The 25,722-nt window shown below is 39.8% G+C and overlaps 1 protein-coding gene across 2 annotated transcripts; it reads left to right on the top strand.

Moving 5' to 3' along the window:
- Positions 1 to 2,782: 2,782 nt before the first annotated feature.
- Positions 2,783 to 25,424, top strand: ngef (neuronal guanine nucleotide exchange factor). 2 transcript variants are annotated; one of them, XM_077611120.1, is made up of 16 exons: positions 2,783 to 2,991; positions 3,074 to 3,303; positions 6,163 to 6,259; positions 9,893 to 10,198; positions 10,565 to 10,629; positions 11,639 to 11,877; positions 12,097 to 12,257; positions 12,371 to 12,523; positions 20,320 to 20,449; positions 20,536 to 20,610; positions 20,761 to 20,850; positions 23,068 to 23,231; positions 23,312 to 23,470; positions 23,941 to 24,020; positions 24,097 to 24,201; positions 24,290 to 25,424. In XM_077611120.1, the coding sequence occupies exons 2-16, from the start codon at positions 3,081 to 3,083 to the stop codon at positions 24,511 to 24,513; spliced, it is 2,271 nt and encodes a 756-aa protein (XP_077467246.1). In that variant the 5' UTR covers positions 2,783 to 2,991; positions 3,074 to 3,080; the 3' UTR covers positions 24,514 to 25,424. The 2 variants fall into 2 exon arrangements, with proteins under 2 accessions (XP_077467246.1, XP_077467245.1); XM_077611119.1 differs by having other exon boundaries at positions 2,783 to 3,303.
- Positions 25,425 to 25,722: the final 298 nt, after the last annotated feature.

Below are 25,722 nucleotides of genomic sequence, written 5' to 3'. Positions count from 1 at the left end.
TAATGACAGCGGACCGTTGGAAGAGTGGTTGGCGTGTCGGCCTCAGAGTAATGGAGTCAAGGGTTCGATCCCAGGGGAGTCCTCATTGTGCTGGAGTTTATATGTTCTCCACGGTCTTGCGTGGCTTTTGTTCTGGTGGTCCGGTTTACACCAACATACCAAAAACATGCAGTGTAGGTTGGTTGAGCGCTCTAAATTGCTCTTAGGAATGAGTGTGAGTGCGTATGATTGTCCGCCAACCTCGTGCAATGTGATCTGCTGGCCACCAATGATCGGAAAATGAATTACTAAACTATAATGACGATCGTAAAAAAAATGTACTAAAACCTGCCACTAGAAGACAATCAAGCTTCCCTGACTTAAACCTGCCTCTATCAAACTAACATGTAAAAATAGTTTTTGACTTATAAATTGGGCAGCCTGGCGGCTGTCTGGTTAGCGCGTAGGCCCTGGGTTCAAATCCAGGACGGTCCACCTGTGTGGAGTTTGCATGTTCTCCCTGGGCCTGTGTGGGTTTTCTCTGGGTACTTCAGTTTCCACCTATGTTCCAAAGACATGCTTGATAGACTAATTGGACACCCTAAATTGCATCTAGGAATGAGTGTGAGCGTGGGTGGTTGTTTGTCTCCTTTTGCCCTGTGTTTGGCTGGCCACCAATCCAAGGTGTCCCCTGCCTCTGGCCCTAAATCAGCTGGGAGAGGCTCCAGCACCCCCTATGATCCTAGAGAGGATAAAGTGGTTCAGAAAATGAGATGAGACTGACAAATATTTTTCTTGTACCAGGGCAGATTTTCTTAATTTAAAGTTTTCTATCACTCAATACATCAATATAATATGGAAATGAAATGCCCACATCTCTGATTAGATGGGGGTGAGGTCTTGTGTTTATGTTTTATTGGGCTTTGACTCAACACGATCTAGAACATAATGGGCAAATTACGGCCCGCGGGCCATATACGGCCCGTTAGGCTTTTTAATCCGGCCCGCCGACGTTGTCCAAAGTACAGTGGTACCTCGTCATACGACCGCTCGTCATACAAAATTCTCGTCTTACGGCGGAAATTTCGATTGAATAATTCGCCCGTCATGCGATCAAAATTTCGTGATGCGACCAAGCCAGGTCTTTTTTGCATATCTTTCGTTTATAACAATATTTACGAGCACGGAACGATTAATTCAGACGAGTTTCTCCTAAGACCAGGAAACGTGCATGCAAAAAGAGGGCTTTCTGGGTAATGAAGTACACTCGTGCACACAACACCCATAGGCAATGGCAACCTTTCTCAGAATAAAACTGCATTACCCACAATCAATACGTGGGTAGGCTCAACTATTGTATTTCCTGTTATTCTTTCTAAGGAAAGAAGCTCCCGCGATCGTTCTTTAAAGACTATTTCTCGTTGGCAAGTGGTCGTGCGTTATCCTATTGTGAGGACATTTGTGTGCATCATTATGGGAATATTTTGAAGGCAATACAACAGCAAACAGTCCATCGATAGCGAACGTGAGGGTGGAGGCGTGGCAAACCGCCAACCCGGAAAACAAAGGTAACAAAAGATTACAACAAAATTAGAATTCAGTTTTGTGTAAAGTTACATTAAACGTATGTTTGAGTGTCTGTATATATTAATCCAAGTTAATTTAAATTTGTTTGTTCCGTTTACGAGTGCGTTGTCGTGGAAAAAAAACATCCCCCCCACGCCCCCAAACGTCTCTGTCTCCTGTCGGTGAAATCTGCCCAATTTTAAGTTAGATTAAACACATTTTATTACTATTAAACCACTAGTTATGTGTTACTTTGTTAATAGATGGTGAATTAGAAGAAATAAAACATTTTTTTCCAATCCAATATCCTGTTTTTGGTGTTTTTTCAGAGGGCTGGAACAAATTAATTTGTTTTCCATTCATTTCAATGGAAAATGTCCGCTCGAGTTACGAGAATCTCGTCATACGAGCTCAGTTCCGGAACGGATTCAGCTCGTATCTCGAGGTACCACTGTATAGTAAAAATCAATGACCTCATTCATTTGCCTTTGCCCTGCAATACCCTCGTTTTGCAGATAGATGTCGCACTAGTCTAGACCTTTGTTGGAGTGTAATTTGGAGAACAACAACACAGTTCCCACTGAAATGTCAGTTTCTCTACTGTGTTAAAAATAGCAACTTGCACATGTATGCACAGCAGCAGTACAGTAGCTGAATTAATATGCCGCTCATCACTCTCATCACTCTCAATTTAAAGACTGCTTTCTTTCGTTGAATAATAATGTGTTAATGTCGAAAGTAAATTTGAAAATAATTTTTCACCTTCAATTGTGTCTTTTTTCTTACATTTCAATCCCCAGGTTTGATAAATTACATTTCATGTCCAAATGCTCCTGGCTCGGCCCCTCTGTCAAAAAGTTTGCCCACCCCTGATCTAGAACATTATTTGTAGTTCTCAGCACACATTTCTACACAAGGAAAATCACTTACACTACCAGCTAGTAGTTATTTTAGTAATTTCTTCCCCTGCTTTTGATGTGTAATTTAAGTATTTTTGGCAGAGGAGGGAATCTAAAATATAAAGCTACATTACACTGTAATCTGCCAGCGGTTGACTTTTTTTCTGGTTCTGCAACAGTGCATTTTAGGGCAAAGAAGCAGGCAGGCCAGGTTGAGTTTAGGAATGTCAGCGTGTCAAAGGGTGGTGTAGAGAGAAGGACGGAGCCAAACAGAGGAGGGACAAAGAGCAGGAGAGGGAGAGCGAGTCATAAATGCAATAATTACGGCTTAGGTAGAAATGAGCAAAGCACTCCAGTCCCACTGTCTGCCAGCGTAGCGAATAGACAGTCACATTGGAGAGGATCGAAACAACATTTTTGTTTTGTTTTTTACACTTCAATTATCTCCTGTGCTTGGGATTTATATGTATTTAGTTCTTTAATGAATATATTGAGGGAAAACAAGCATTTCTCAGGATGGATTTTCTTCTGGATTCTGGCTGATTAGGTTGGATTATTTTCACATGCTCTCTACGAATTCTTACAGAATTTTCTGAGAAAACTTGACATTAAGGCCTGTGAAACTGTAGATTCATCATGTCTGTGGCTGCTCTGTTTCGGGGAAAGTGGGGGACTAAAACCCAGGAAAGCCCTGACAAGCATGCACCCAGTGCAGTTCTACCTACCCAAGAGGAGGACTATGATGATGATGATGATGATGATTCCAGGGTGGGCCTGACCAGAGAGCCCATTCGCAGAAACTCACGATTTTACCGCTCAATGAGGAGGAAGAGAATGGCTGCCTCTGAAAACTCTGAAAGTAAGAAAATATTGAGTAATCTAGATTTGCTGTGGTCTCAATAAGTTGTAACAGCCAGTGTTTCTCAAAATGTGGTCCATGTAATCACCTTTGCTCCTTCAGCCGTCATAAGATTCCAGGACTGTGAGGCCGACGCGTTAACAGCTCAGCCGCCGGGTCGCCCTATTTATGGAATACTACAGCAAAATTAAAATTTCATTGAGGGGACTTTTTCCCCACCATAAAGATAAATCAATTAAATGTTGAAAAAAAAGTATGCACCTTCATCTTTTGACAGTTTTTTTCTGTAGTTTTATTTACGTCAATTGATACAATGGCTGTCCTTTTGTGTGCTGAATTTATTTACAGCCATATCACATTGAAGAAGTATGAGGAAATTAACTAGCAACCAAAGACATTACAGTCATCTGATGTTGTTTATATAGGTTTCTGGTTCCTGCCAGGCTGCGATTTTATTCTTTAATAGGCCAGTGTATGTGTCAACCCGGCCTTCATAGTAGATGTAGCAGTTTTACATCTGCTTTACTTTTGCTTTAACTTCAGATGCCATATTGTGTCATTCTGTACTAGTGTCAAACTGGCAAATACTGTAAATTCAGACTGTACTGAAAATGGAAAAAGGTTTGCCATGCAACCTGTGTAACCTGTTGGGTTAAAATAACACAATCGTATGAGTGTTACGTGTCAACTCATCAGACTGAGCAAAATAATTAGAAGTAGAAAGTTCAACCTGAGCTTGCTTTTATTCCCACACTCAACAACTTTGAATAATGGCAATGTTTCGACTTTTAACTGTAAAGAAACCATTGTTCTCAATGGGAATTAACCATTTTCATTGAGCCACACTAAAGTGTTTGGACTTGGACTTTGCTCAGCATTGAACATACCTACAAGGGGTTATATGGTGATAATACACAAGGCAGGCATGCATTAAAATGACAGTAAAAGTCATAAAAGCATTGAGGCCTGTCAAAATGCCTTGTCAGAGATCTGTCGATAAGCTTGTTGATTTTGCGGCACAATGAGAAAAGCAGAAGTTCTGATAATCTGATTTTTCTGTTGACTTTCACTCAACATCAAACTTAAAATACAATATGAAAACTTAATGACATTATTTATTTACTGTATTTATATTCAGTATTCAATGGAATTTGCTGTTTCGTCGACTACAAATCTGCTTCTAGTCATAATGAAAAAGTATCAACACTTTAATTGGACACATTTATGCAATGAGGAAAGGTTTCTTAATTATTCCTTATTCCTTGACAACAAATCAAAATTTGTTTTAAAATGCACCGATGACACACTTAACAGGTGAAGGCATAGTTTAGTTTCTAATTTCTAAGGAGTGGCTTTATTCTACTGCTTTTGAACACCTCAATTGTTTCCAATGCACTGAGTATGATTGCCACACTAGAAATAATAATAATGCAGGAATACAATCTTTTATATATTAAATGGAGAAACTATATTTATGTTTGTGAGAAAATTTTGTCATCTACTTCTTTTCGTCTCAGGATATTGTGACTTAGCCACCGATTGAGACAGTGGGTATTCCGCCTGACTTTGGTACGGGTAGTCAAGGTTCCATTCCCACTCGGTGGCAGTTTGATTGGCGGCCGAGGGTTTCCTCCCACTTTCCAAATACTACATGCATGGTAGGCTGATTGGACACTCTAAAGGGCCTCTAGGTATGAGTGTGAGCGTGAATGGTTGTCGGTCTCCTCGTGCCCTGCGATCGGCTGGCCATGGCTTCAGGTTGTCCCCTGCCTCGTGCCCGAAAGACAACTGGGATAGGCTTCAGGGTGCTGGAGCCAATCCCACCTGTCTCCGGGCCAGAGGCGGGGGACACCCTGAATTGGTGGCCAGCCGATCACAGGGCACAAGGAGACGGACGGACAACCATGTACACTCACACCCATACCTAGGGGCAATTTAGAGTGTCCAATCAGCCTACCATGCATGTATTTTGGAATGTGGGAGGAAACCGGAGTACCCGGAGGAAACCCACGCAGGCCCGGGGAGAACATGCAAAATCCACACAGATGGACCTGGATTTGAACCCAGGACCACAGAGCTGTGAGGCGCGCTAACCACTTGCGTTGACCGGGCCGCCCTATGTGTGTGTGTGTGTGTGTATATATATATATATATATATATATATATATATATATATATATATATATATATATATATATATATATATATATATATAACTATTGGACAAATGAGCTTTAGTTTTTGTTTGTTGCTGGGCAAAAAACCCAACTGTCAAACAATATTTCTGTAGAATTCTCTGTTAATTGGGCAAAAAACCCAACGGTCAAACAATGTTTCTGTAGAAATCTCTGTTAATTTAGATGCTACTGACGTAATACTTAAGATTAATGATATGATCCGCCCCTCATAAGCACAACAAAGTCATCACATTACCACCGTCGAGTTTGAGAGATAGGGCTGGACAGTATGTTTGGTATCTTGAGAAAATCCTACCTTTCTTGAAGCTTTTTTCTCTCCATCATGTTTATTAAAGTTAATATTTGCTTATCTTTTCATGATCTCAAGTTTTAAACAGAGCAAAGACAATTTTCATTTAATTATTTTTCGTTTGAATCAATCCATCTATCACATATAGTTGCCTTCTGGTTAGTTGCTAACGTGATAGAAAATCTTCAGGAATCATATTTTCTTCAATTTATTAAACATTGTTCACATTTTGACAGCTGAAAAACACTAATTTTCATTGCTCACACTGACTCAATTTTCCCTGGAAAAAAACTGTTATGTCATGTTGTCATTTCAGCAATTAAATGTTTCCCTCTTTTTTTGATTTACGTAACATGTTTACCTTCACACTAGGTTCTCCCAGATCTGGTGTGGACAACAACACATCAACAAATTCTTATTCTAGTACTCCTTCACCCCAGAAATCACTGGATATGTCCACGGGTGGTCGGTGAGTTGACTTAACTTAACTATCAAAACCAATACCACAGAATAAAATTATTTTTAAAAACTATATGTTATGAGCAAAGCCTCTTAATAAATTAAGCCTGAAAGGAGTAGAAACGTTGGTAGTGTAACATTCCTTTTAAACACTAATCCTCGACTGTAATATTTTTATATATGTGTGTATATATATATATATACATATATGTATGTATGTATGTATATATATGTATATGTATATAATATATACATATACATATATATATACATACATACACATATATATACTATATATATATTATATATATATATATATATATATCAGTGGCGGTCGGTGCATTTTCTCGTAGCGCCTTCAACGTATCAATCCAACCCTCAAAAACTATTTTATGGCTATAAAACCTCTACTGCAGCTAGAGCTGCGACACATAAAAAATAATCAATAAATCAATGCACAAAAATGGGGTAAAATCCACTTCCTAGCAGCATTTCATGATTAAATACAAATACTGGAGCTTTTCACACATTAAAACCAGGCCAGGGAGGCGATTTTCCCGGGAAAAGACAGCGATGAACGTCAATGGCATACGGGCAAACATTGCCCGAATATGGGGTAAAATCCAGCCGAAAACAGCATTTATTGATTAAATACAAATACTGGAGCTTTTTAGACATCAGAACCGGGCCCGGAGTATCATTTCCCTGGTAAAAAGACAGCGATGAACGTCGAAACGTCCATACGTGAAATGACAAAAAATGCACTAAAATTAGGTCAAATCCACTTCCTAGCAGCATTTATTGACTGAATACAAATACTGGAGCTTTTGAGACATAACAACCAGACCAGGGGGTGATTTCCTCGGGAAAAGACAGCGATGGACGTCAATGGCGAAATGGCAAAAATTAAACTGGGATAAAATCCACATCCTAGCAGCATTTAGTGATTAAATACAAACACTGGAGCTTTTCAGATATCAGAACCGGGCTCACAATTGAAATATGATTTAGGAATACAGACGTTCCCCTACTTACGAACATACGACTTACGAACAACGGTACATACGAACATGTCTGCAAATTGCGTTTATGTCGAAAAATGTTCGTAAGTTCGATTTTGTATTTTTTTCCGAGTAGTGCTTCTTTCCGCCGCTAATACCGACGCGTGGCGCTGTGAGGGCTCAGCTCACCCAGCATCTACCTTCTTCTATCCAATTCGTTGCAATGCGGAAGTGCGTGAACGTATCTCCAGTGCGCCAAGAACCTTTTTCATTTGTATCATTAAATATCTCGTGCATCCATTATTGAATATGGTTGGTAAAAAGCGAAAGGCTTCTATTGAGGGAGTTGCAAGGAAGAGGCAAGCCATTTCATTTGAAACGAGTGGCAATAATAACGAAGCTTGATGCGCGTGAGAGTGGTGAGCGTTGCACATATACAACTTGAATCGTTCGACCGTCAGTACCATTTATAAACAGAAAGATCGAGCAGCAGGACCCAAATATTGAACGTTGCACAAAGTTTGCAAATCAATTGAATGATGCCATACAGTGCTACCGCATCATTTATGATGAAAAAAAAAAGAAAACTACAATCGTCGTTAGATCGCTTCTTTCGGCCAGTTTCTAATACATAAATCTCTCTCTCTCTCTCTCTCTCTCTCTCTCTCTCTCTCTCTCTCTATACAGTACTGTACATATTCTCTCCATTTTATTAAATGTTTTTTTCAGTACAAACCAATGCGTGTTACTTATACAAGCCTTAAACATACAAATGCACTTATATAAACCTTCAATATACTTATATAGGCCTTAAACATAAATTATAATACAAAATATAGCACTGAATCAACTTACAAACAAATTCAACTTATGAACAATCGCACGGAACCTAACTTGTTCGTAAGTAGGGGAGCGTCTGTATGGCCATATTTTACTCACCAAAAATCATTTTTAACTGTACACAATATCCATCCTCCTTTCTTTCTTCCTTCTTTCCTATCGCCATCGAAGCTAATGATGAAAGTCGAGCCTGTCCTGTCATATTTCTGGCATAGTACGTTTTGAAAATGGCTTTAAATCAACCCAACAATATACTATTTGCTTGTGGAGCTAAATTAGCCCACTGAAAGTGCCGCACACACCATTTTCCCGGCTGTAACAGGCTTGCTAGCTTCGGAGTTGACCGCCCTTTCTTAATGATGTCAATTTTTTTCTGGAAAAGTCCGTCTGGAAAATAGCTTTGTGAGCGAATCTGCAACAGAATCCCTTTGTTTTTGCTTCTGTCGGCCATTGTGGGTGGAGTTTGCGATCTAAGGTTGCTTTGGCCCGCCTACTAGCCAATCATAGTTGGTGAAAGCAATGACGTAGCCCAGCCAGCAAAATGCCAACGCCTATGAAAAATCATTGTGGGGTTGCCAATTCGAAATCTGATTGGTTAAAAGCAACAGTCTTGTTTAATGCAGCAGACCCCGCAGAACTGATTTTGAAGGCTTTGAGGCAGATCTGATCTGGCAACAAATAATGGCTGAAATGAGATTGGTTAAATGAAAACACACATCTGGAAGCAGTGCAACCAGGGGGGAAAGCAATGAAAGGAAGCTAACAGAGCATTTGGAATAATAAGTATTGATGGACAAAATATAATATGATTCAGATATTTCTTAGGCCAGCAGAGAAGGCCTTGAAGGCCCTGACGGCCCGCCACTGATATATATATATATATATATATATATATATATATTTATTTATATATATATTTATATATATATATATATATATATATATATATTTATATATATATATATATATATATATCAGTGGCGGGCCGTCAGGGCCTTCAAGGCACATGCCTAAAAAGCACTTGCCTTGAAGGCCCTGACGGCCCGCCACTGATATATATATATATATATATATATATATATATATATATTTATATATATATTTATATATATATATATATATATATATATTATATATATATATATATATATATATATATATATATATATATATATATATATATATATATATATATATCAGTGGCGGGCCGTCAGGGCCTTCAAGGCAAGTGCTTTTTAGGCATGTGCATGTGTATATTTTTGAACTCAGCGTGCATTCCTTTAAATTAACAAAAATATAAACAATAAAAAACAATTTATTCTTGATTAGAAAATGTCTGAAATTGTCTGGCAATCAATTATCCCAATAATTAACTAGATAGGCTCAGCCATAAAAGAAAGAAAACAGTATAATAATAAAAGTAGTAAACAGTAATATGATGAATATAAAGTATGAACACAGTGTGAAATGTTTTGATGCATGGATGAATAGAAAAGCAAGACATTTTTTCACCCAAAATGTGTAACTCCTCTTCTTAGACTAAAATACAAGGGATGTTTGTGTTCAGAGCCCATAACCCGTAACCTATTATTACTATGTAAAAGTGAAATTCCAACATTTAGTTGGATATATGGCTCGACTTCTAGCACGTGCTTGAAAACAAACCAACACTTGTACAGATAATGATCACACTTTCCTTTGGAATTTGTATTCCATTGTTGTCATAGTTGTTAATGACTTTTAAGTGGGTTTTGTGTTATGATCTACAAGTCACAGATTTTACTACATCTCCCTCATTCCAGACCTGTGTTGCCAAGCAATGGTGAGGCCAGCAGCAGATATTATTCTTTGTACAACATGGATGCTGTAAATAAGGGAAGAAGTGTGGGAGGAGGGAGCGTTGACATATCTGCAAGCTCCTACCACCACAACACAGTCCTAACGGTTCCCGACTCGTTGTCATACCGAACTCACAACATTCAAAGTGGAGACATTAAAAAGCTGTCTGAGCAAACAACCTCCTCCTGCACGGTACGCGACATTGGAAGGACCATGAGTTCAGGATTGTCGAGCTCAGAAGAAGCTGGCGGGAATACCCTCAATCACAGGTTTGTCTAAATTTCATTGAAAACAACGGCAAATAATTCTAGTTTGTGGGTTTCTGCTATAGGTATGTATACATTATCAGAAAAGCAATATGCAGGTAAAATTAATAAGAAGAAAAAACATTATAATTTTCTTCCTATATGTAGAGGAATTCAAGGGACTAAGCACTGTTAAATTGTGTTACTGTTGATTGAATGGTAATGAAAAGTAAGTAAAATGCAAATAACGGTGTCTCTGTAGTGACATAACAGCTGTCATCTTGGCTCATTTTATTTTATGTAGTATCACTGGGAACATGGCGAACATATTATTTCACCTTTTTGCCAGCTTGTTTTAACAAGTATCCATCTGCTGTTCTCTCTTCTCAGATTGCTGAGCAATGGATCTTACTCTAAGACAATCAGTCACAGCCTTAACATTGTCAAAAACATAGGTGAGGACACTAATAACAGTGCACAGTGTGTTCTTGACACGTTATGCCCTCTGGGGCTGCCCAGAATTATTACTTAATTCACATGCTTTAACTTCTTACTTATGCTAAATGGGTGCATTAAACCGTCATGTCTCAGGTAAATAAAATTACATGATTTCAAAATGATTGGAAAATAATATTGCTTTTGCTTGTTTACTCATACGTACATCTTCATCCTGCGCACTTTTCAGCCGCACTTTTTTTCCCTTTATCTTTTTTTATTGTTATGTAACCCACCCTCCCTTTCAACACCCAGCGAACCAATGTGCATTATATATCTTAGGGAGATTATGCACCACGCTCCTATTGTTTCCCTTTACCTTTTGGTATACACAGTCATTATATTTTTTAAAGGTATAATGTTTGTTCTTTTCAGTGAACTTTGAACACACCAAAAAACTTGGTGTGCTTTTCCAGCCCCCCGATTGAATTTCAGTAGTGCTTCTACACTTGGGGTCACCAAGTCCAGTCTCATCTCATCTCATTTTCTGAACTGCTCTATCCTCACTAGAGTCGCAGGGGCACTGGAGCCTATCCTATCTCACTTCGGGCCAGAGGTGGGGGACACCCTGAATTGGTGGCCAGCCAATCGCGAGGCACAAGGAGACAAACAACCATTCACGCTCAAACTCATACCTAGGGGCAATTTAGAGTGTCCAATCAGCCTACCATGCATGTCTTTGGAATGTGGGAGGAAACCGGAGTACCTGGAGAAAACCCACGCAGGCCCGGGGAGAACATGCAAACTCAACACAGATGGACTGACCTGGATTTGAACCCAGGTCCCCCACTGTGAGGCCGACGCGCTAACGGACTGGGTAGGCGCTCTCTGGGATGGAACCCTTGGTGGGATAAATCATAGTCAATGGATACCATTGACAGCATAAGCCATTCATTCCATTTGATAGGAAAGGCCTTGTAGTAAATAATATCTGCTTCCAGCTAATGACATATTGTTATTGTTTTCCAGCCTTCTTGTATCAAGAGTACCGAGATACATCAAAGAAGCAGGAAATAGAGCAAAGGCGCCAGCGTGAGAATTGCTTTCCATCATCCATGTTGGCAGGGTCCAATGTTTCACCCCCTCCAGCATTACAGCTACAGTTGAGGAACAATGCCCGTGCATTGAGCTTGTGGCAGAACCTGGAAGTGGTGCAAACCAGTGGACTCCTCACTCAGTTGCCACAAAAAGAAATTATAATGCAAGAGGTGAATTAAGATGCTTTGTAATTTAGGTTAGGCAACTTTAATGGAACAGACCAAATACATAAAACTCCCTCTCTCAAAGAACGGTGAAAAAACATGAATACTAGCTAATTTGTTAACTTCAGGGAAAGGTTGATGAGAAGAGGTGCTTAGACAGTACTTTTGATTTTATTAGTCATTCAGCTCCTTGATTCTAAAACGGGAATCTCCTTTTTTTCCCAGGCCATGTTTGAATTAATCACTTCAGAGGCATCCTACTACAAGAGTTTGGAGATTCTAGAAACGCACTTCTTTAGGAACCCCTATTTGATAAACACACTCAGCCAGTCTGATATGCACTTTCTGTTCTCGAACATTGAAGAAGTAATGAAAGCCAGTGAACGGTAGGATAAAGCTTTGCTCATCACAAACAATACCATATCTAACTTAATTCAACAAAAAGGCTTTTAAAGAAAAAACACAAAAAATTATCATTAAGCTTTTCTTATCTTTTCAGGTTCCTCATGGATCTCGAACACCGAATTGAGAAGTCAGTTTTGATTTCAGATGTATGTGATATTATTTACAACCATGCTGTTGAGCACTTCAGAGTCTTTATCAAGTATGTCGTTAATCAGGGTTACCAGGAAAAGAATTACAGGAGAATTTTGTGAGTATGCATTTTATTCATATTATATGTCGCATTCTGCACTACTGTGATCCTTCACCACTTTGTGGCTTCAGTACATCCTGTTTTTTTATTTTAAGTATAAAAAAAGTTCATAAAAATGTAAAAATTCACACTGACACGCTGAAACTTGCAAGAGGAGGACAGGGGATACAAAATTGGCGGAAGTCAGCGCTTCACTTCTTCTTTGACACTGAATTGGGTGGCACTCAGTGCTGAAGAAGAATATTTGACCGTAGAAGAAGAATGAAAAGGCAGAGAAGGACGATGTCTTGCCATTTCCTGGTTTCTTCAGATTACATTTTGAATTACGCCCATTACCTGTGGAGAAACACTATGCCTAGCCTATTCCAGCTTTGTTTAGATTTTGAATCATCCTTGAAAATGCCTCCTAAGTGCCAATGAAGCCAAGAAAAACGAGACGCTTTTTTGCACGGCAACACGCTCGTTTAATAACATAAACAAATGTAAATGAACTTGGATTACGATGCAGACACACTCAAAAATAAGTTTAATCTAACCTTACACTAAACTTAATTCCAATTTTGTATTTAAATTTGATACCGGCCGGGTTGGCTGTATTTGCCCTGCCTCCACCCTGACTTTCTCTATCGATGTGCTGTTTGCTTTTGTATTCCCTTCAAAATATTCCGAAAATTATGCACACAAATGTCCTCACAATAGGATAATGCACGACCACTTGCCAACGAGAAGTAATATATACCCGTACTAGCGATCGCTACGCCATTCGCGCTGAGTGACGGAAAAAAACACTGAAAAAAATGCAACGCTCCGCCCAGTGCTCGTAGATATCTGTTATACACGGAGGAGATGCGGCATAAAAGACAGTGCGCTACAATGATAAACAGCCTCATGTCTTCGCCACCTGGCTTTCTCATATCTCGAATTTTTTCTTATATCTAGAGATAATTATTTGCTCGAAGTTTTACTCGTATCTCGAATAGCTCGTATGTCGGGATGCTCGTATGTCGAGGTACCACTGTATTATAAACCGGAATAATTCGGTAACACAAGCACATTGTGAATCATCTGAGTTACAAGTTCTGACGAATGATTCGTCTTGTGCGGCTTCTATCGCTTTAACATTTTCATTTTCATTTTTTTTTCACAAGGGGAATTAAGTATTATTAAGGCTGTCTAAACCACCAGTCTTTTGTTTTGAAACAAATCCTATAATTTCTGGGGTTGTTCTAAAGCAGGGGTGTCAAACCGATTCCGCCGAGGGCCGCAGTGGGTCCTGGTCTTTGTTCCAACCGATCCAGTGCCGACATTTTAACTAATCAGGTGTCTTCTAAAATAAGTAGCACCTGACTTTAATTAACTGATTACACTTGCAAAAGGTATCCTCTTGTTGATTTGGAATGAAAACCTGCACCCACTGCGGCCCTTTGAGGACCGGTTTGACACCCCTGCAATTGTAGGAAATCCGAGTTCAATTTCACAGGCCGCACCCACACAGACAAAGTGAAGTAGGGCACAAGATCAGAGCATCATGCCATGAAATTCAAGAAGAAATGCCAAAAAAGTGATGGACATCTGTCAGTCCGGAAAAGGTTACAAAGCCATTTGCACTGTCAGAGCCATTATCCACAAATGGAGAGAACTGGCATCAGTGGCAAACCTTCCCCAGAGTGGTCGGCCAGGTAAAATTACAGAGTACAACAATGGCCCATCCAGGAGGTCACAAAAGAACCTAGAAAAACATTGAAAGAACTGCAGGCCTCACTGGTCTCAATTAAGGTCAAATTTATAATTCTATTATGAGAAAAACACTGGTGAAAGCTGGCATCCATGGCAGAGTTCCAAGGTGAAAACTATTGCTGTCCAAAAAGAATATAAAGGCTCATCTTACCTTTGCCAAAAAACATCTTGAAAGGGGCAAATACTTTTTCACGACACTGTATAGAGGAAGGAGGATCTGGGGTATTTCCATGCTGACTCAACCCTGCAGACAGCTGAGAGCCGCTGCAGCTGTGGGTGGCTACCGTCTTCAGCAGCTTTGATGATACTATGCTGATGATGATACAAGCTGAGCTGAGTTCTGAACAACAAGTCATTTCACAGTATTCTCCTTGAACTGAACATTCTGTGTCATTCCCTCTTCATAATCAAGGGATGAGTGTGTGGAGTGCTCTAACAAAAACTTAAATGACCGAGGCAGGAGGGGAATCAAGAAAATAACAATGACTTAGAAATACATAACAAAACCAAACCTGACATGGAAGACATGGGGAATGAGGAACTTGAAACATGGCATGGCAACATGACGCAAACAAAGCAGACGATCCGACAAGGACTCACTACCACACAGTGTTTAAATAGACAGACAGGAGCTTATTACAGAATGCATACACCTGATCACACGAGGGAAGGGAAACAATGATGGACACAATAGGCGAAACACACAATAATCTTACGGACAGCACAAACATCCATCCCAGAACCCCAACTACACTTAACAGCCCAACCAGTCTACATCTGTGTTGTGGACATGGAGAAGGTGTTCGACCGTGTCCCCCGGGAGTCTTGTGAGGGATACATTGGTTTTATGGGGTAGTATTATACATGGAGTCTGCTTCCTCTATGACCGGTGTTAGAATCTGGCCCACCTAAGTCAGATCTGTTTCCAGTGGGGGTTGGACTCTGCCAAGGCTGCCCTATGTCACCAATTCTGTTCATAAATTTTATGGACAGAATCTTTAGACGCAACCGTGGTGTGGAGTGGATCTAGTTTTGTGGCCTAAGTATTGCATCCCCATGTTATACAGATGATGGGGTTACCGTATTTTCACGCCTATTTGACGCATCGTTTTTTACGCCGCAGTGTCAGTAACGAGTGCTATTTCTGTATTTTAGACACACAAAGCACGCACCATTTCATTAGACGCATATATATTATATATTATGTATGGATTAACATCAAAACGCAATAGCGCTGGCTACCGGAAGCAGCTTATTTTCGGGTTCCAGTGCGCAGTGACTGCTGGGAAATATAGTTCTTGGGCGCTACACCCACACGCTAAAAACACGCTTTAAAAAGGCAACGGAAGCAAAACTGAGTTCGGTAGTGCTTTATTTAGACATTTTACAACTTACTCACGTCATCATCACCCACAAATCCATCAAATTCCTCATTTTCTGTGTCCGAATCAAACAATTGCCCAAATGAGTCTTCCAAAAAGCTGGGTCCCGCGGTTGTAGTTCTTAAGCCTCCGGGAATGACGGCAAGCTCCGAGTTATTATATATAATATATATACATAGTTCACAGTCTAGCTTTGAATGCTCTGTTGACGCCAACATTTAGCGGCAGGATTTCTTTTGTAAATACAGCCGAAATGACGGCCAGCACCAAATTAGTGTGGTCGCCCTGGCCTATTGACTGATTTATTTTATTTTATCGTGATAACAATTTTAGTATTGGTCCATATATAAAGTGCACTGGATTATACGGCGCCCTGTCTATTTTGGAGAAAATTTTTGACTTTTATGCGCGCCTTATAGGCGTGAAAATAAGGTATGTTGGTTTCATCAGTCCACGATATACAACCCTCACTGGAACGATGCACAACCGTGTGTGAAGACCCTGGTCCTCAGTCGAAAAAAGGTGACATGCCCTCTCCGGATCAGGAATGAGAAACAGAGCAGCTCCTCCTCCTTGAGAAGAGCTAGATGAGCTGGTTCACACATCTGATTAGCACTCCTCCTGGACTCCTCCCTGGTGAGGTGTTCCTGGCATGTCTGACTGGGAGGAGCCCAAGAGGCCAACCCAGGATATGCTGTGGAGACTAAGATTTCTGGCTGGCCTTGTGATCCTCTCGGAAGAGCTGGATGAAGTGTCTGGGTAGGGCGAAGTCTGGCCTTCCCTGCTGAAGTTGCTGCCCCCGCCTCCTGACCTCGGATAAACGGGGGAAGATGAATGATGAATGAGTTTTAACCTTTTCAAAGTAGAACGACTACATCACACAGATACTTTATGAGATAAACAGAAATTGTTGAACCACAATTTGCCCTCCACTGTAGACTTATTTTTTTCTTGGTTAGAACATGAAAACAAATATAGAGTTGCAAAAGAGATCTTGAACTGGAGGTTGTAATTTGCGCTGGGTCATATTTATCTGGGCGGATTTCACAGTCTTATTGGGCTGCAGACTGTCTTTCTGATCTGGCCATCCTGTCTGTCAGCTGTCTTCCCCAACCCCAATTTGCTCCACATTTTGTGCACAAAACCAGTTACAAAACTGTGGTTTAATGTGTAGTTGCATTGTTAGTATGCTCTCTTAAATCTTTTTTGTTTTTGTCTAGTTCCCCCACTATAATATTTAAGACTCATCAAAGATATGTAAATATGGAAATGGAAAATATCAGTCAAATATAACCCAAGCGAATATAAAATGTAGCGTTCAAAATGGTGATTCATTCATTAATACAGGTTTGTTTTTCTAAATGACAGATGTGCAGGATGTAATTGCCTGTGATTTGCTTTATGCTGCTTCTAATCAAGCACACAAGAACAAGTGTGATTTTCCCATGTACTGCATAAAAAAGGTAGCCCAGAAACACTCCAATAAACTTTCTATTACATGCAATAGTTATTTGTAGAGGTAAATGACATCTAGTATCATGGGTTAATTCACAACATCAGACTTGTTCTATCCATTTACGTGGGACATGGTCAAGACCAGGACAGTGTTTTCTGTAGAGCCTAGTCAAAAAGGCCAATCGTGTGCTCTTATTCTTGCTGAGTCAGGAGGTTAATGATACATTAACGCTACAGCACATGTAAAGAAATCAAACCTGTATCACTTGTTGACATGCAATCTTCTGTAATGTCTTCTCTGCTTAATTATCATATAATTTCGCTTTGTTCATCTTGGCAGAGTCTTTCAATTCGTTTGCCATGGTTTCCCAAAAAGAATATAATAAGCTGCAGTGAGTGCAGATTCTTCACTTGAACTCACCTTGATGAGGCATCAATCTTGCTGCTGTTAGAAGTCCTGTAGACTATAGCCGTGGACAAAAATTTGGTAAAATGGGCTAATTACATAAACCAGTGGCGGGCCGTCAGGGCCTTCAAGGCCTTCTCTGCTGGCCTAAGAAATATCTGAATCATATATTATATTTTGTCCATCAATACTTATTAAATGATTCCAAATTGTATGTTAGCTTCCTTTCATTGCTTTTCCCCCTGGTTGCACTGCTTCCAGATGTGTGTTTTCATATTGAAGCATTTAACCAATCACATTTCAGCCATTATTTGTTGCCAGGGTCAGAAATCTGCCTCAAGGCCTTCACAATCAGTTCTGCAGGCTCTGCTGCATTATACAAGCTTCGATAACACTGTTGCTTTAACCAATTAGATTTCGAGTTGGCAACACCACAATGCATTGTCGCAGGCGTAGGGATACGTCATTGCCTTGTCGCAGGCGTAGGGATACATCATCGCTTTCACCAACTATGATTGGCTAGTGATAGGGTGGACTAGCCAGAGCTAACAAACTGTATCTGGAGCGAGCTGCACAAGCAAATATATTGTTGTGTTGATTTAAAGCCATTTTCAAGACAGACTATGCCAGAAATACGACAGGACAGGCTCGACGTTCAGCATTAGCTTCGATGGCGATAGAAAAGAAGGAAGAAAGAAAGGAGGATGGATATTGTGTACAGTTAAAAATGATTTTTGGTGAGTAAAATATGGCTATATTCCTAAATAATATTTCAATTGTGGGCCAAGTTCTGATATCTGAAAAGCTCCAGTGTTTGTATTTAATCACTAAATGCTGCTAGGAAGTGGATTTTACCCGTTGAAGGCGCTATGAGAAAATGCACGGACCACCACTGCATAATACTATATTCACAAAGTGTTTTACTGTGTTTCATAAAAATGATAAAAGCTAGTAAACCTAAGCTTTTGCAGTCAATCAAAAATAATCAATCATCTTCTTAAAGACAGATGTTTAAATAATGTATACATATGAGTAGAAAGAAAAAAAAGTCAGACTAAAATCTAAAGAGCTATTAAGATTATTTGATCATCTCAGTTTTTTAAACTAGTAAAAACAGGTTTGACAGTGAGGGATGTTAAAGTAGTGTCACCACCGTGGGGAAATTTCTGTATTCCATTGTGTGCGCAAGTTGAATTTGTGTATTTGCTAATCATGAAACTATATTTAGAAATCCATTCAGACACGTAAACAAAGTCAACAAATGTTGTACAACTAAAACAGTTCTAAACATTGTACAAGAAGGGAAAATAGAGGGAGGGAGTGGTCTGGAAGAGCCAGCTTTTGAAGTAAAAGGCACACCTACCTTACAGGTGTGACGTCTGAGGTGGCCCAAACACTGAAACTGGTGCTTGGTGAAAGATTGTACACAAGAGATTGTAAGCAACAACATTGCTCCCTTATACACTGTACATCTATGTAATTAATTATTAAATCATCAAAAAATAACCTATAAGTTAGTTGTTTTTAAACCGAGGTGGAACCTGTGAAGCTAGCTCCCTGGCTTCTTAAAAATGTAACAGGTGTTGCCACTGTAGGTTTTATTGTAATGTTAATTACTGTCACCATGTTACCACAAAGTGGTACACCCACAATGCTGCACCCTCATACATTTATATTTTCCACTACAGGTGTGTCAAGCTGGGGAATGAATGTGACATAACACCAGTCTGATGTGTAACTCGGAGTTGAAATTAGTTCAATTAAAAAGAAGTGAGAATGAGAAAGAAAATCTGTCTTGAATAAATTAGTCTTAACCAAAAGGCACATAACCCTTGAACCACCACAACATGGTCCTACACAAATCAATAAATGATCAACCTAAATAAACATAGCGCAATCAATTGCATTTTACAGTATACATACCTCATAAGGGTGTAAATATCCATTTAAAAGACAACACGTAATATAAATAACCATGTGAAAAACAGTTCCTCAAAGTTTCGAAGAATGCTACTGCTAAATTTCTTAAACCTCTTGTAATGAAGCAAATAATGTTTAAACAAAACATGACAAGCGCAAACATTTTTTTTATGTTAGGTATACCCACATACATACAAACTGAGAGACTTGAGTGGAGGTGTTTGTGATTTTGGGGAAAAATAACACACCTGATGGGAAAAGGTGGACGATCTGGGATACTCATTTCACCCACTTCCTGGAAATATTGGCTTTTATCTACATATTCTCCACAATTACATCTGACATTTTGAATTTTATGTTGTTGTTGTTTTTTCCAATTTATTAAACAAGATTCTTGATGCAAGGATCCACATTATAATGATGTTTTTTTCCTTTTAATGATGATACCACATAATAATTTAGCCAATGTTTGCCAATGTTCCAATTTCTATCATAATTCGAGCTGATTTGATTGAAGGGAGTCTCAATTGATTTAATATAACATTATGTATACCTGGGATTGACTTGGGAGCAATTCGGGATTTACCCTCCCCGAAAAATGTGACTCTCCCCTGTATAGTTAGCTGGGATAGGTTACAGCACCCCTATGACTATCGTGAGGATAAGTGGTATGGAAGATGAATGAATGAACGATATGCACATTTCAAATATTTGAGCTAAAGCCATTGTTTTTAAGTTAAACCTCATTTGTAAAAGATGGTGATCACCAGTGTTTTGTGTTTCAATCGATTTGATTGAATTGTCTCATAAACAATCAATGCATCTTTACACCCTTAATATCTCACGGATCGCTCACTATAATGAATAAATAAATCTTCTCTTGTTTCCTCTAGAGAGGGAAATCAGGCTTTCAGGGAGACAATGGCACAATTGGAGAACCATCCATGTGTCAGAGGTCTGTCTTTTACATCATTCCTTATACTTCCTTTTCAGAGGATCACAAGGCTTAAATTGCTTGTCCAAGTGAGTATGCCAACTTGATTTAAGTGATATTGTTTGGAAGTTTTTGTATGACTTGGATTTTCTGTTGACAAACTATTCTGAAACAGAACATCCTGAAAAACGCTGAAGAACACTCTGAGAGGGGAGCAAATGCAATTAAAGCTCATCAGCTACTGGAACAGGTAATCAAAAAAGAAATATGAGCTCCCCAGCTGCCATAGACATCAAATTCATTTTATGTGGAGGCTGTCATCATAATGAAGCATTTACCAAGAACAATTATGATCTTTTCATTGATCTGGAGTAATTTTTCGTATGTGTATTACCTACAGATTGTTAAAGAGTGCAACGAGGGTGTCCGGAAAATGAGTCGCACTGAAGAGCTTATCAGCATTGAAAAGACATTAGAATTCAAATCCAAGGTAAAAAAAAAACCTTGTTCCCAGATGCTAATTTTTTTACGTTTTATTAGGGTTTCATCATTTACATATTAACCTTTAAATATTAAATTGTATCTTTATTGAATCTGGATTGCTTTGGTTCAATTCACTTGTTAACTCTCTAAAAGGTGTTTCATAGTGTAGTAGTTTATCTCCCTGACTTCGGTGTAGAGGGGAGATCTTAAGCCCGAGCCTGAGCCCGACCTGTGTAGAGCGAGGAGAGTAGTGGACATAGCACACAGCCTTGGGGCGAGCCGGTGCTGAGCGTGTGGGCGGAAATGAGGTGGCGACCCAGCTTCGCGTGTTGGGGTCGATTAAACAGAAAATCCTTAAACTAGGAGCATGTTGAAGGTGGGAGCCCCAGGTTGGCCAACTTGGGGATAAGAATGTCCAGTGTTATGGTTTTAATGGCTGAGCTGTAGTCGATGAAGAACATTTTGACATATAGCTCCCTCTTTTCTCAAGGTAGTTCAGTGAACAATGTAGGGCGGTGGTTATTGCATCTTCGGTGGATCTATTCGGCCGATGTAAACTGATGTGGGTCGTGGATGAGGGGAGGGCAGGCTTTGATGGGTTTCACTATTAGTTGTTCAAAGCACTTAGTGATGATTGGTGTGAGAGGTATTGGGCAGTAGTTTTTCCAGATTGTTTGCAGGTCACTTCTTGGGTACTGGGATGTTGGGTGCCGATTTTAGGCAGGCTGGGATGGTGGCTTGTTCTAGTGACAGGTTGAAAATGTATTTGGAAACTTGTGCTAGTTGGTCAGCACATGCCTTAAGTACTTTCCCTGGTATTCCGTCCCGTCCTGTGGCCTTCTTGGGGTTGACTGCACGGAGCGGACATCTCACGTCCACTATCTCTACGGTGAGTGGGGTGAAGCTTTTTCCCAACGTTGGTGTAGGATGTATTGGAGGTTGCGGTGGTGTGACTGTGTGCTGGGCTTGGGACTCAAAGCGGGCAAAAAAAGTTGTTTAGCTCGTCTGCCGTGCCGCATCCTAGTTTGCAGGAGTCACAGCTCCATCCTTGTAGTTGGTATGTGACCGTATGCCCTGCCACATCGTTTGGGGGTTGTCGAGTTGCCCTTCTTTCTTCCCTTTCATGTTGAGGCGGAAGGGAGTATTTTTCTCAGCATGACTCCTAGGAACAAGGCGTGGGATTTATTCCACTTTCTCAGCCTACGTAATAATTAAATGTGTCAAAATGTTCTCCACGGGTAAGGAAAATAAGCCAACGCTACCAGCCCAACGCCATGCCCAACATTTCACCAGTTCACTGTCACAGCCATCGATGCGTGGATATCATGATGACATACCTGTCAACCTCTGCCGATAACTGCCCTTATAAATGATTATGATTCCCCTTACAAACCCCAAAAAAACCTTACAAACACCCTACGACTCGTACGGTGTTTGTAAAGTTTTTTGGGGGTTTCGTAAGGACAATCATAATCATTTATAAGGGCAGTTATCGGCAGAGGTTGACAGGTATGTGATGACAACATTGCATGCAGTTCAGTAGGATGAGGAAGTGTCTCAAAAACTTTGACCGAAGGGTTACACACTCATGTTTGTGCGCCGTGACTGAGGTTGCTGGGAGGGCAGCTACGGCACGTGATTAACATCAAAGTGCACCAAAATGAAGGTTTTCAACATCAAAGGGACAGGTCATAAATAATAGCTGAGGCTGTTGGGACCACACTAAAATCCTGATGAGACCTTAACATGGTTAATTGATTCAATATGCATGTTCAAACAAAGTGTGAGTATTGTGGTGGGTACATTGTCATGTCACTGTACAAATGAGACTTTGTTCAGGCCCGAAGGAAAGTAACAGACTGGACAGGGGCTCTCGAGGACCAGAGTTGGCCACCCCTGTTCAAGGGCACAGGTGTCAAACCGATTCCACAAAGGGCCAAATGGGTGCAGATTTTCCTTCCAACTGAAACAGCACAGACAGTTTGATCAATGATGTTTCTGCTGAAACAAGCAGCACCTGCCTGCAATCAATTAATTACAGTTGAAAGAGAACAGATTGGTGCCAAGGTGTCGTCTTAATTGGTTGGTAGGAAAACCTGCGCCCACTTGGCCCTTTGTGGAATTGGTTTGACACCTGTGCTCTAGAGAATACCGATTCATCTGAGATGTTGTTGGAACATACTACTATATACAGAATTCTTAACATTCCTTTCTTCCCTTTCAGTCTGTTCCCATCATCTCCCATTCCCGCTGGCTGTTAAAAAAGGGTGAGGTGCAACTCATGGCTGGCCCCAAGAGCAACAGGACATTACGAAGCCGTAAGCTCTATCAACCCCTCATTTTGTTTCTTTTCAACAACCTGCTTCTTGTCACCAAGCGTAGCTCGAGGTAATCAGCCTTTAAAATCAGTCTCTTTGAAATGCAATGAGCCAGTTTCAATCCTGAACACGATAGCAATGTCTTTTCAGTGGGGACAAGTTTCAGGTTCTTGACTCGTGCACACGGGCTATGCTGCGGACTGAAGATCTTGAGGACCAAGGGCAGATGCTGGCATATGTCTTCAATCTGAAATTGCTGGAGAATCAAGAGGATCGTCAAGTTAGCTACATGCTCAAGACCTCAAGCATGTACGTTTCTGAATCACATATCCGAATGCTCAAAAGACTGTCAAGGCTTGATTTAGTTGGTTTCAGTGCAAATTCTGAAAATTTTAAAGATTTAGATGGTTGGTTAATTTTACTTTTCTTGATGGGTGGGTAGGCACTCAGTATTTTTTTTATAGTCGCAGAGATTTTAGAGGGCAGTCCAAATCTGTTCAATGAACTAGATTTACACTTACAGTACCTGCTCCAACGTCATGCGAGTAAACTCAGGAAAGAACTCTTGGAGATTTGGGACAAGGGGCAATGCATGTAGTTACATGTAGTAATTCCTTTCCTTAATGGAGCCCATACATGGGAAGTGAAATGCTAAAAGTGTCAGATGACACCATAGCTTTACAATGAAAAAAAAGAAAGATGCATGAGTTGATGCGAAGAATTGGTTGGCTTTATTGAGTAAACATCAGCGATACTAATCGTTAAAATTATCTGAACAGGAGTGATAAGCTTCGATGGATGTCGACGCTGACGCCAAACCCCCGCACTCGTTTTATGTCAACCAGCGCACACCAATCAGGTGAAGTATCGAATCACATAAACAATTTGCATACCATTATGATGCTATTAACGTAAGCTGTCCGTTGTACTTTTAGACACTTTGCAGGTGCAATGTATTCAATCTTACTCCTCTCAGGAGCGGGATGAACTCTCCATTGAGATGGCTGATGTTTTGAATCTCCTGGAGAGGACAGATGATGGTATAATAATTTATTTTACCATCAAAGCCGTCAAACTCTAACACTTTTTAAGATTTGTGGTCATATCTTTTGTCTGGGTTTCTTCTAGGATGGATGATGGGAGAAAGGCTCCACGACGGCGAAAGAGGATGGTTCCCAAGTCGACTTGTGGAAGAGATCCAGAGTCAGGAGGTGCGAGCTCAGAACCTGAGAGAGGCATTTAAAGTTCACCATGCTCAAGATGGAGGAGGCAGAGCCCTGCAAAGTGGGACAAGGATTGCTTTAGGAGGGGGGAGACCCAGGCCAAAAGTTTCTAACCTGCTTTTCAAATGATTTAATGGGGAAAAAGTAAAGCGGCTTTAAAAAAGATGCATGTACAAAAGCATTGTGTCCTTAGAACTTGAACTATAGCAGATGTCTTTCATACTTGACTGCCTTACTCAATAGACACTGTAATTGCACAACATTGACATAACCGATCTGCAAAACAATAGGCGGCATTTAAGATAAGCGTGACAAAATGGATAACAGGGCAAGAGAGTGACTTTCTTGATCACTTTTTAGCCTCTCATTCCGTCTCTATGCCGTGTTGTAGTGTACATTGGAAATGTGTCTTTTGCAGGTGGTGTAAAAGAGGCTATTGATTACAGACGAGTAAAAACAAAGTCATGCTGCATGGCTCATAACTGCGCAATGAATGTTTTGGGGAGTTGTTTTGTGCCTAATACCCTTAATTGTTTTTGTGTAATAAATGAAGAATCTACAGATGAGAAGTTATTTGAAGGTGTGTAAGGGCCAATACCCCCAAATTCTCTTGTCGTTAATTTATTGTGAAGTTACTGTAAAGGCTTTAACAATTTGAATGTGTTCAATCATTTCATTCTAAAAATTTAAAGTACATGGTCAGGAAGGTTACATTATTTCCCTTGCAGGTGTTGACCTATGCCTACTGAAAATACTAGTTCTTTTTTTACTTCTTTTTTTGCAGCTTCCAAAAATTCCTGTCTGAGATGAAAATGTAAATTTTACACCTCAAACATTTCCATGCATCCTTTTGATTTTTAATATTAAAGATTGAAAAAGACACTAATACAGTAAATACACAGATGATAAATCCTGTTTTATTAGATGTAGGCTAAAATGTGTAAACTGTATTAGGAAGTGTGAAATAGCTTGATTTTAAAGCTTTTATGTTTCTTTGCATGTACATAAATGTCAAAGTTCCAACTAAAATGACAACGTAATTGTTATTGCTTTTTTTCTGAACATGTTCATTAGTGCTACTCAAAAAGAATTTTAGATTTTTTTTTACCAGATTATTTCTATAAGTTGGTTTGCTGACTGGTATTGGTAAAGGGCAAAAAAAATTACCATGTGCATAACATGAAAGAAGCTGGCGTTGCTAAATATTAATTCTTATTGTTATCCTTCTATGAAAATCAAAAGCAGGTGCCTAAGTTCTCTTTCAATTATAGTCATCTTTGGTCTTCTGTGATCAGATACTGTACAAAAACATTAATGAAGAATGAATTCCTAATCACA

The sequence above is a fragment of the Stigmatopora argus genome, chromosome 10, assembly GCF_051989625.1.
Source record: "Stigmatopora argus isolate UIUO_Sarg chromosome 10, RoL_Sarg_1.0, whole genome shotgun sequence".
Classification (NCBI taxonomy): Eukaryota; Metazoa; Chordata; class Actinopteri; order Syngnathiformes; family Syngnathidae; genus Stigmatopora; species Stigmatopora argus.
This window is presented reverse-complemented; position numbering and strand designations above follow the sequence as displayed.

Excerpts from the sequence above, each read along its gene's own strand:
- ngef (XM_077611120.1), top strand. The coding sequence starts at position 3,081 with ATGTCTGTGGCTGCTCTGTTTCGGGGAAAGTGGGGGACTAAAACCCAG. Across the intron at positions 11,878-12,096 it reads AAGAAATTATAATGCAAGAG|GCCATGTTTGAATTAATCAC; the intron begins GTGAATTAAGAT and ends TTTTTTTCCCAG. Across the intron at positions 20,450-20,535 it reads GGCTTAAATTGCTTGTCCAA|AACATCCTGAAAAACGCTGA; the intron begins GTGAGTATGCCA and ends ATTCTGAAACAG.